Below are 12,644 nucleotides of genomic sequence, written 5' to 3' on the forward strand. Positions count from 1 at the left end.
GGAGAATATATGCTGGGAACCGCAGGATATCCGTGGAGAGGGAAACATTATTTACCATGCAGTCAATACCACGCAGTGCCTTTACAACGCAGTCACTACCACAATTGTGACGTTACCATGCATGCCTTTAGCACGCAAGGTGTTACAACTTGATTTATGGAACACACTGCTGCACTTGTGTAGGATTTTAAATCCAACACCTTCCATAGTGATACACAGACCAGAGTTGGAAAAGTAACTTATACTATTCCAAAGTCCAGCGCTTGCTAAAGAAATGCATGATAACAACGCAGTCATTTTGAAACATGTCGTTAAGCAACACATGGTTTAGGAATGTGTGGTTCTGTCATACAACCCTGTGGAGTGTATTGTAGTATTACTAGCCAGAACATATTACCATAGTTGATACGTTAGCATCCCTTTCTGCCCACATACCTTTCTGCCCACTCCCCTTTCCAGCAGTTAGGTTATTTTGTCATGGACCAAGCCTGAATGTGGGCATTTTATTGTACCATTATAGAGTGGTTTTAGTGAAAGCCTCTCGACCTACTCTGCTTGTTGCTGAGATGAACTTCTGGTTGTAGTTGTCAGCCAACTCATTGACTAAAAGTGTTTGCTCCAATTCGAACTCCTACCTCCTCTGAGCTAGAGAGCGCACCGGGGATGCTGTCCCACCAAGTAATTTGTACACATCAGATATGAGATGTTTATCATCAGTTCTAGTGATTATCCATTTCATGAAGTTGCTTGCCTGTGACTCCCTTTGACTGAGGGCTGTGAGCTCCAGTGCCTAATTTGCAAATATTGCCATTTAACATATTCATTCCGATCAAGGGGTGAACTGTGTATTGCCGATGATAGGCGTCATTGGGGATGGCCAGGTTGTGAGTCCAGTCATGAGAAGTTACTCTAAGCACTGGAGAAGCGTGTACACCCTAAGGTCTGCGTAGTCCGGGGAGCCAGGGAAACTTCCAAATATTAATGCCTGCAACTGACAGGTCCATGAAGCACCAGTGTATCTCTAATAGAAGTCAATGTTTCTCTACCATATAGTGTAGTTGCCCTCCAGTGTACTAGGAAAGAAAGTATGGGACTCACAGCACTCCCTCTTTTGGAGCTAGATATGCCTACCCCTTTGCGGTCTAGTTGTTTTGCTTCCCAAAGTATTCTTGGTCGTGATGACATTTTAAAGGCTGCTATACAACCCAACTGAGACAGGCCTCCCCTCTGATAGCTTTGTAAGACTCTAATGGCATTCTTTAAGATGTCAAGATAGTTTATGCTGCAGTTTCATCGATTGTGTGGCAAAATTGAGCTCCCAAATACTGTATCCACTGCTGTGTCTAGGCAAATTAAAGACTGTAGGTCTTCCCTTACTATACTCTGCTTATTGAGACTGAGGATGAGGGATTTTGAGCCATTTGTTGGAATTGTAATGAGAAAAGATGGGAAAATATGAGAGAAAGCTTTCAAATCCAGTGCTTGTAATCCTTGACATATACACTGAGCTCAATTAATACGGAATGAAAACAGGTCAAAAGAATGTTACTGTGTTTGTGGTCTAGACTATTCCTGAAACCTGAAGTAGAATCTTTCAATTGACTTACCATATAATTTCTGATTTTTATAGCATTCTGGTTGGCCCGGTGTTATGGATGGGGCGGGCCTATTTGCCGGAAGCAATACGCCTTTTAAGAGCACTTCAAAGTTTCCTCCTCTGGTTGGATCTGGAGGTTTAATCTCAAGAGACTTGAGTGTCTTGAGCCTTGGACCTGCTGTGTTTAGTGTTTTCACTGTGGTTGCCCTGTAACTGACGAGCACACATGCCAGGAGGGGAATAGCAGAGTCAACATCACTCATGACAGTGGCAGGTGGTGGTTGCAGGGTGGAAAGAGGGTGTGTAGTCCACACAGTCTCAGGGATGACCCTTTTGTCGAAGTAAACCCACATTTACCTTCTAACATTCTTTTATTTACATGCCTTTCTCTTCTTTTACTTTATACAATAGAAGACCCAGAGGATGAAAATAAACCAGAGGATCCAGAAGAATACGACAATGAAGGAAATGAGGCTGGAAGTACTAGAGACGGAATGAAAACAGGTCAAAAGAATGTTACTGTGTTTGTGGTCTAGACTATTCCTGAAACCTGAAGTAGAATCTTTCAATTGACTTACCATATAATTTCTGATTTTTATAGCATTCTGGTTGGCCCCGTGTTATGGATGGGGCGGGCCTATTTGCCGGAAGCAATAAACTTTTTAAGAACACTTCAAAAGTCCCTCCTCTGGTTGGATCTGGAGGTTTAATCTCAAGAGTCTTGAGTGTCTCGAGCCTGCTTTGACTTGCTGTGTTTAGTGTTTTCACTGTGGTTGCCCTGTAACTGACTAGCACACATACCAGGAGGGGAAGAGCAGAGTCAACATCACTCATGACAGTGGCAGGTGGTGGTTGCAGGGTGGAAAGAGGGTGTGTAGTCCACACAGTCTCAGGGCTGACCCTTTTGTCGAAGTAAACCCACATTTACCTTCTAACATTCTTTTATTTACATGCCTTTCTCTTCTTTTACTTTATACAATAGAAGACCCAGAGGATGAAAATAAACCAGAGGATCTAGAAGATGATGACAATGAAGGAAATGAGGCTGGAAGTACTAGAGACGGAATGAAAACAGGTCAAAAGAATGTTACTGTGTTTGTGGTCTAGACTATTCCTGAAACCTGAAGTAGAATCTTTTAATTGACTTACCATATAATTTCTGATTTTTATAGAATTCTGGTTGGCCCTGTGTTATGGATGGGGCGGGCCTATTTGCCGGAAGCAATACGCCTTTTAAGAGCACTTCAAAGTTCCCTCCTCTGGTTGGATCTGGAGGTTTAATCTCAAGAGTCTTAAGTGTCTTGAGCCTTTGATTTGCTGTGTTTAATGTTTTCACTGTGGTTGCCCTGTAGCTGACGAGCACACATACCAGGAGGGGAATAGCAGAGTCAACATCACTCATGACAGTGGCAGGTGGTGGTTGCAGGGTGGAAAGAGGGTGTGTAGTCCACACAGTCTCAGGGCTGACCCTTTTGTCGAAGTAAACCCACATTTACCTTCTAACATTCTTTCATTTACATGCCTGTCTCTTCTTTTACTTTATACAATAGAAGACCCAGAGGATGAAAATAAACCAGAGGATCCAGAAGAATACGACAATGAAGGAAATGAGGCTGGAAGTACTAGAGAAAAAAGACAAACCAGCGATGGTGGAAAAGATGAAGCAACTGAAGGAAAAGATGAAGGAGGGAGTGGAAAGGATCATATGGGTGGAAAAGGAAAGGGGTGTGGCAAAGGAAAAGGTGGAGGGAAAGGCAGAGGGGGTAATAAAGGACATCATGGAGGGGTTGATGAAGCAAATGAAAAATACCCAATGCCACAACCCAAAGAGGGGAATGAAGCAGCAAGGAAAAAACGACAGGTCCCTGAAGAAGAGGGAAAAAAATATGAAGAGCCAGTTGATGAAGAATCAGGGAAAGGAAAAGGAGGAGGGAAAGGAAAAAAGGACAAGGAAAAAGGAGGCAAAGGAAAGGGGAAGGGTAAAGGTGGTGAGAAAGGAAAAGGTAAAGAGAAAGGGGGTGGGAAAGGAAAAGGAAAAGAGAAGTCTAAAGAAAAAAAGGGAGGTAAAAGTAAGGAATGAGGACACGGACATGCAAAACAGAGAGGGGTGGAGGCCAAGACATGGAGGAGAGGAACAAGGAGAAATAACTGAAGGCAAATAAGTGTATTTCTGTAATAATCCTGGGATTGGAATTTTAAAAACACTCCTTTTTATGATTGCTTTGGGAAAGAAAAAACATTCTCTTCTTTGTCAAATTTGGGATTAGAATAAAAGCATCAAAAACTGCTTCTGCTTGTGCATTCTTGTGGTGGGTGATTTGTGGGAGATTAAGGATGGGATCACAGCTCCGCACCGCCATCTTGGTATAGGAATAGCTAAACATAAAATATAACAAACTGCAGACACTGAAAGAGTCAAGGTCTGCAGAGAGTCCTGACCGATCACTTTTCACCTCTCCCTCTTATGCCTTTCACTCTTTTTTATCTACTCACTGAGCGCCATCTCTCATAGTCCACCATATGCTTTTGAGGGGAATCTGAAGTTCCGTCTGTTCTTTCTGGAGACCTTGTTGGCAGACAAAGTAACAACAACTGGCACATCAAAATACTTCACCATTGCAAGAGAGTATGGGCAGCCACAACTGTGCAGACTCCCCACTGATACCCTAAACACAGGCTTCAAAGTAGATCAAGCTGAAGATAATGATCACCAAACACCAGTTTCAACCAAGTCATTAAAGCAGAAAGACCCAACCAAGCAGAACTATTGAATGTAGGAAGGACAATAAGGCCTCATTATGTATAATATAATTCAAACCAATTAGACACCTCAGATTGTAAAGTGAAACCTGAAACACACGAGAGTCCTTCAACATCCATGCAACATTTGCAAATTGTTGAGACCAAAAATATATATAAGGGGCAAACAAACAGCATTCAACACATGGGTGGCCTTACTCAAAGTTGTGTATGCAGGCAGCATAATTAATAAACCAAGCCACGCCTCCCACCTCAACCAGCCACCATGCTGCAAAAAAAGGCAATTTCCTTCTTTAGGAGTTGAAGTTTATAAAAGGTTTAAGTAGTTGATCAATAGGCCGGGGGTGGGAGGTGCTATGTGAAAGAATAGTTGAGAGAATTGATATTAAGGCCTGAAAAATGATACTATGAGTAGCTGGAACTAAGGTGACATTAGTAACTTTAGGCCACATTGGATGAGGGAGACTTTTGAGCCAATGGATAGATGGGAAGTTGATGAAAGCTGATCTCTGGTGGCAGCAAAGTGTGACCTTACATTAACCCACATACGCCCATCGATGATAGAAAGCCTACCTTTGCTGACATGGAAGAGGAGGGCCCAAGGTGATTTAAAAAAGAGTTGCAGGATCCATGCATTCGTGAAGAGAAGAGAGGTTAATTCTACCTTTTTTTACAGGAAATGTGCCTGGCTAAAGAGGAGGGAGAGAAACCGAACATATAATAGAGGGAACAATTATATCAAGGTTATTACTCATTTTACACAAGAGTCATATTAATATGTTTTTTTGGGGGGGGTTTCATATAGCACGAACTAGACAACAAAGCATTAGAGCACTTTATATGAGCACCAGTTGCAATGCAAAGGGACAAATTCACAGGGAGATTAAGTGATTTGCCCAGAAACACAGGATATTGAGCGTCCTCGCCAGACTCGAACCAGTTCCTCCGCTTCAAGGGTTAATCAGGGAGGCCCATTTGAACTGACAACATTGGTAGGTACTCAATAGTTGAGGGCTCATTGGATGGAGAAGTGTAAGAAATGGTGAAAATGAATGAGCTAAGTCAGCAAACTAAGACTGTGAAAAAACTGCAAAGAAGAAACTACCCACTCATACTACACAACAATAAGGAAAACCTAGCCTAAAAGAAGAGGGACAGTCTCACCAAATGTGTCAGGACAGATGGAACACCTTTCCCTATCATTGCAGTATGAAAACCGAAAGGCGCCTTAGCATCCACACAAGCAGACATTAACATCGCCCTCTAAGATTATTATAGAATATTATATAGCAAGATCAATAGTGATTTAGCAGATACGAGATTACATGTGGGGTGCACTTCTTGAAACTGACCCTGAATACAGAGCACTCTTAGTGACCTCCTTTCGACAGATGAGATAAAACCACCATGAAAGACCATGCGCAGGGACAAACACTGGTAAGCAAGTGCCTCCTGTTGAATATCATGCTACTTACCAAGGCTTACTGACACCATGCCTGCTAGAAATGTCCCAAGCAGTCCAAAGAAACAATTGGTCCCTCCCACTTCACAAAGGGAAATTATAACTTTGCTTCTAAAGCCACATTATGACAATAAACATCTGTTATTCAGCGTCAACTTACCCTTAGGTGAGCGTGGGCTTTACAAATACATGTTATGTTATGTTATGCTAGGACCCAATGGAGATTGACCCCGATTGTCCACAATCTATATTAAACCTAGACTATAAACTACTAACAAAAATCCTACTAATCAAAATAGTCCACATAATACTTGAGCTAATTCAATCCAGTCAAAAGGGATGGTGTCCTGTATCAACACATAAGAAGGCCTTGGACTGGATTACCTCCTTTCTCTCCGGCAGAACTCAGAGAGTCCCCTTCCCCCCGTTCCGGTCCGAGGCCTCCGAGATCATCTGCAGCATCCCACAGGGATCTTCCCTCAGCCCCATGCTGTTCAACGTTTACATGGCACCACTAGCACGCATGGCCCGACAGCACAACCTCAACATAAGCTCCTACGCCGACAACACGCAGCTGATCCTCTCCCTCACCAAGGACCCTCTCACCGCCATACCCCACCTCCACCAGGGAATGAAGGCCGTCGCCGACTGGATGAAGGAAAGCTGACTTAAGCTGAACTCAGACAAGACGGAGAACCTCATCCTCGGGCCAGACCCCTCAGCATGGGACGAATCCTGGTGGCCATCATCACTGGGGTCCCCCCCGACCCCTACCGACCACGCACGCAACCTGGGAGTCATCCTTGACTCAAAACTCACCATGACCAAACAAATCAACACAGTCTCCTCCACCTGCTTCAACACCCTCCACATGCTCTGCAAGATCTACAGATGGATCCCGACAAACACAAGGAAAACAGTCAACCAGGCCCTAGTCAGTAGCAGACACGACTACAGAAATGCCCTCTACGCCAGAGCCTCGTTCAAGCTCATCAACAGACTACAAAGAATCCAAAACGCCTCTGCACGCCTGATCCTCGACGTCCCATGCCGCAACCACATCACCCCCCACCTGAGGAACCTACACTGGCTCCCCGTCGACAGAAGGATTTCCTTCAAACTGCTGATCCACGCACACAAGGCACTCCACAAAACCAGCCCAGCCTACCTCAACAACCGACTCTCCTTCTACATACCCAACAGGATACTCCGCTCTGCTGACCACGCCCTAGCAACAGTCCTGCCCATCTGCAGAACCACCTCCGGAGGCAGATCCTTCTCCCACCGCGCCGCCAAGACATGGAACACCCTCCCCCTCTACCTACGACAAACCAAAGACCTACTGATCTTCAGCAGACAACTCAAGATCTGGGTTTTCGACCAGTAGCAGCATCCCCTCCACCCCCACCCCAGCGCCTTGAAACTCTTGCGGGTAAGTAGCGCGCTTTACAAATCAACTCATTGATTGATTGATTGAACACATCACCCCCAATCAAAGGCTATTCCATGTATTAACAACCCATTGTTGAAATAGGTGGAGCTCATGGTGGAATCTCTGCACGTAGAAAAGGTTCAACACTTTAAATTGGTCCTCCCTATTCATAGTTTGGATTAAGTGTGTTTAGCTGACATAATCAAAGCCTACATAAAACTACACTACACTGGTCCTACAGTTGAGTAATCAGTGGCAAAATATTATCCAAACTCTGGCAAATGCAGCTAGGAACAAGACAGTGGTGTGTCTACTCTCACTGCTGTCCTTCGTGATGCAGAAAAACGCTGCCACGGTTAAAACAGACATATTTTGCTCTATAAATACACCCATATGATCTCACTGTATGCGGATGACTTATTACTATATCTGAAAAATGCCCATCCCGACTTCAATCCACTTCTACCCAATTAGACTGTTTTGAAGACTTGTGAGGCCTACAAATCAATACAAACAAATCGTTACTGTTCTCTCTGACATTATAAAGCTCACTTGAATACATTCTGATTCCTGAGCTACCTCTGAAGTGGCCGCAATGATCCTTCTAGTGTCTGGGATCCACGTACTTTATGAAAATGCACACACCATAGAGGGAAACAGAGGCAAAATACTGACATCCACAAATAAAACCATTCAGCTTTGCAAAAAGTTACCACTATCCACAATGGTGACTGACAATTTAAATCATGATTATAGTTTCCCAAATTCTATACCCCTTTGCAAATTCACTAAGAAGAATCTGTAAATAGATATTTGAAAGACTGACTGTGATATTCCTGGACATGACCTGTTGAAGAGGCAGAAACAAAGTTCCTTTATGCAAGCCAGAACTGCCCACTTCGGAAGGAGAACTTGGAGCCACCGTCTACAAACGTTGCTATATAGATGCAAATCTACAGTGGATGGCCAGATGCTTCATGTAGGAAAGGGCCTTTTGTATGGTCACCCCTACACTTTTTCCCCCCAGTGCTAATGGTTATGGCTCTGGGAGCGCAATAGAACCTTCGAACCAGGTCCCAGAGCCAGTGCTCTCTCCCTAAATTTGATGTATGTGAATTGGTAACTCCAATTGACAAGGATTTTAACCCACTTATAAGTCCCTGGTAAGAGGTACCAGTGGTACCCATGGTGTGTGAGTTAAAGGGGTCACCAGGGCATGAAGGACTAATTGTACCACCCTGAGTGACTCAAGTAAACAGATGAAAGTAGTCCTGCCATTGACCACTGCTTGAGCAGTTCAAACTGCTCAAATTCTACTTTTACCTCACCCCTAATGTAGGTCTCCTTAGCCCATGTAGTAGGGTGCATTAGATGGGTGGACATATAAGTGCAAGCATATATGTCCCTAGAGTTGCCTCCTTCCATTAAGGGCACCTAGAAGTGTTATCCGGCTCCAGTATGGCTCCACTGAAAAGTGTCAAACAACTTGTCTCATCAATTCTGACTTTTGTCGAAAGTCATATTTACTGTGGCATGCACCGTGGTTGCTTTCCTAGTTGCCTCTGCCTTTCCTGTGCCCTGGCTAGTAGCCTGCAGTTGTTGCTACCAAGAGAGTAATTTGACTCCCTGCCAAGAGGGGTAAACACTCCCAGGAGTCATAAACAAAGGCCTGCGTGGGAAGGAGGTGACATCTCCCACCTTGACAGGATGGCTACGAACTGGCACATCAAGGTAGTAAGCTTCAAACCCTACACTGCCTCCGATATGCAACCAGGCTGCCTCCCAAAGGAGGAAACAGCCAACCCCCTGCCCCAGGCACATTTGCTCCTAGTCAGGTGTGAAAACTAAGTAGTCAGGAGGAGTACACCCCAGAAGGCTACTTGTTCTCTACAGCCCAGGAAGCTTTATGCCTTTTTAAAAAGTGGCAGAATAAAGGCTTGTAGGTAGAAAAGGTGGCACACACCCTCAGATGTGGTCACGTCTGGGGATTTGAGGGGTACCCTTGGCACCAAAACCTCCGATCTGAATCAATTTGCAGTCAATGAAAAAGAAGAGATCCTAGTCTGTGACTTTGGGGCCTGTCAAAAGAAAAGGTGCAATAACCTGCAGCCGTGTCAATCACGCTGCTACTGCATAACTGTGACTCGTGCCACACCAGAAACCAGTTCTATACGAAAGAGGAACCCCTCTGTGAGACAAAGGTAACTCCAGCACTGCCTAGGACTGGAGGTACTAGTCCCATGGGGCCCACATGTAAAGCATGCTCCCGGGACCAAAGAATCACTGGACATCTGGCCCACCGAGGGATCGCACAAAAGTAAATGATCTAGTGCATTGTGGAAAACATATTCTTGACTTCCATCAAGTTTCGGATGGCTACCTTTTTCCCCCAGACTCCAGGATGTCAAAGTAACCCATGGCTGAGCTTGCCACTGCAAAGGCTTCTTGGTGGCCAGTCCGGCTACCCCACCATTGTTCAACGCTGTGCCTTGAGAGAACCACACAGCATATGGCCTGGTCCTGGGACATGCATTACCTTACCCCCTGCCTCCAGTGGTTTTTGATTGGACTTGACCTGCAATTGATTGATTGTCACTAGTTTATTTCTCCATTGACTGCAACTTTAAAGTTTTGCAGTAATGAAATACACAATATTTTGTTTAAAAAAAAGATATATGTCCTTTTATACTTATCTGATTGTTTATTTTGGTGTCTCATATTTATATAAAAATTGGCTTTATTTTAATAAATTGGTGTCGGAGATCTTTTGCGTTGCATCAATTTCTTATTGTCCATGTTGAAACTCTGAAATGCTTAACACCAGTTCCTCTAGTGAAGCCTGACTAATCTGTGCCATACTACCAGAACTGAGCTGGGGATTTATTAGTGTGACTCCAAAGGACCATCCTTGGCGTATTGTGAGAGTATTGCACAGTGACGCCAAACCAGCCTCACTGCATAATATTTCACTTCCCTACAGTTCTCCAATCCATAGGCAGAATTTCTTTTTTTTAATGATGTTCTGAATAATTGCTTGACACTAATGCCTATTACTCTAGGCCCACATGACAAACCCCAGAGTCATTCAGACAAACACTACTGGAAAATATGCCATACTCATAGCAAAAGAGTCAAGGCATGCTCTCCAGTGCACCCCTTGTGATTCCATCCCAAACTACATAAGCTATAATTAGTAACTAGTATAGTGATCTGGCTGAGAGCTGCCATAACTAGACTAGGCATCCTATTCTTAGAACACCCACTACAGACTTTTAACAAAATGCAACTTTACAATAAGCTTCCAGTGGCTTTTATTGTACATACTGTTGTATTTTTGACTTTTATGATATAATGTGTACAAAAGTTTTAACTAATGGAGTCTGTCCTGACCAATTAAACTAATATGACAAATCAGGGACACACAGGCCCAAGAACCCATATAATACTACAGCTATATTAACCCATGTCAGAGCTAACAATTCAATTACAATACTCAACCACACTATTGCAGTACATCCAAAGGCTGATCTTCCAACTTTAATGTTGTATCACACTATAAAGAGGTGGAGGTTTGTTATACTGCAATACTCCTCCACACACACACTTATTCCACAAAAAATGTACCGTAGTCTCATTTTACCTCAATCTCCCTGGAATAAGTTCATCCCCTCCCAGAGGAACAAAAGACCAAGATTTTGGATGGAAAAGGGTCACCCACATTATTGTGACATGTTTCATCATCAGTTAGGCTGTCAAACCCTTGAAGGATAACACCACCATAATTGTCTCAACGTCTGGAAGAAGGAGATCAGATTAAGTGATTCTAACTATGCAAAGAATACAGAATAAAGTCTAAAACTATCTCTATGTATACCCAAGGAATTTCCTTCATTTGAAGAGTTCACAGGGTAAGGTTAAAATAGGACAAACTTACCGATGATTGCTGAGAGATAATGTTTGAATCATCCTCTATTTTCAAGATATAAATATGTTTCAGCCTCTTTTACATCCCAGATTGGGTCTCTGACCTTTGTCAGGGCACCACTAGTCTGTTTTATATACACCTGTATACATACAAGTGAGACTAAATCTTACCTTAACACCTATAAATCACCAAATATGTCATATGGGAAGCTTATGGTCAATAAACTGCATAATACTGTCCTTCAAATGACACTCGCTTGGTTGCTTGTTCTTCAAAATCTTTCTTGAATGATAAAAAATCCCTTCATGAAAGTTGAAAAAATCATTTTGCACAGGTAAAATCACACAACACAGAATACACATGAAGTAAACCTCAGAATGTACTACTAGTGTGTTCACTTACCCTACCCTTAAGGGGCTCAGGATCATTAGTCCACTACAAAACTCTGAGTCCTGAAGCCACACACTTAAAAATGGTCACAGACATACATTCAAGAAATCGCGCATAGCATGTTCATGAGCTGGCCAAAAAATGTGTTACTAAGTCATCTAGGTAAAACCTTGCAGAGCAGTTTGTTATCAAAGTTGGATAGTCTCAGGTAAAAAGCTTTAGTCCACTCGACATATTGGAGTTAATAGTGTTTTAGGTCTATCATGGTGTCAGGGTAAAATAATGTTCGTGGACGAATACTGATACCTTCTTCCAGCCATAAGCAGCATTTTTCTTGCAAACCCTCCTTCTGCCCTACAATCATTGGTAGCCATGGGTTAGTTTGTTTTATTATTGCTGCTGTACATTATTAAACATATCCCAAAACAATTCATACAGCCCTTTGTATGCACTGAAATCTTATGACCTTGTTGAGGTCACACAGATGATGTCATAGGTCGCCAAACTCACCTTTGCACATCATATGTTAACATGACCATTGTGCTGCATCTGAGGTCATGTTTATTTGTAAGTGTGCATGTACAACTTATTAGGCATTACATCATTGGTGGCAATAGGCCACAGTGCGCTGTGAGCATAATATAGATTCCCCACAAATAATCAATCAAACCAGCACACATGTAACAACCCCCCCCCCCCCACAGTAAACTAGACTTATAAACCCCTTGTAGCATTCTGTTTCTCAAAATAAAAGCGGTTTGATAAAGCACACGATTGTTCCAAGGCATGCAAGGCAGGCATTCTCACATTCCAAATCATGCCCCTCCACACCTGACTGTCTCAAGGCTTATGCCCCACATTTATAATTGTTTGACCATCAGTGAGCTAATTCCTGTAGCTCAACATCTCCCAGTTGGATGATTTAACCAGGGCTAAAGAAATGGATTCCACAAGCAAGAACACAAAAGCATGAGGCCAGTTTTCATAATGTCTTACTTGCATACTGACTTACAATTGGAAGCCCAAAATTGAGAGAATTGTTATTGGTAACAGCATATGTTCTACTATTCTGTGTGCC

General features: G+C 43.1%; 1 protein-coding gene across 1 annotated transcript; it reads left to right on the forward strand.

Annotated features, from left to right (window-relative positions):
* The first annotated feature begins 767 nt into the window (after window positions 1–767).
* LOC147700870 (uncharacterized) lies at window positions 768–3,884 on the forward strand. Its single transcript, XM_086928516.1, has 2 exons — window positions 768–2,101; window positions 3,148–3,884. The coding sequence occupies exons 1-2, from the start codon at window positions 2,092–2,094 to the stop codon at window positions 3,675–3,677; spliced, it is 540 nt and encodes a 179-aa protein (XP_086784642.1). The 5' UTR covers window positions 768–2,091; the 3' UTR covers window positions 3,678–3,884.
* Window positions 3,885–12,644: the final 8,760 nt, after the last annotated feature.

The sequence above is a fragment of the Lissotriton vulgaris genome, chromosome 7 (genome assembly GCF_964263255.1).
Source record: "Lissotriton vulgaris chromosome 7, aLisVul1.2, whole genome shotgun sequence".
NCBI classification, from domain to species: domain Eukaryota; kingdom Metazoa; phylum Chordata; class Amphibia; order Caudata; family Salamandridae; genus Lissotriton; species Lissotriton vulgaris.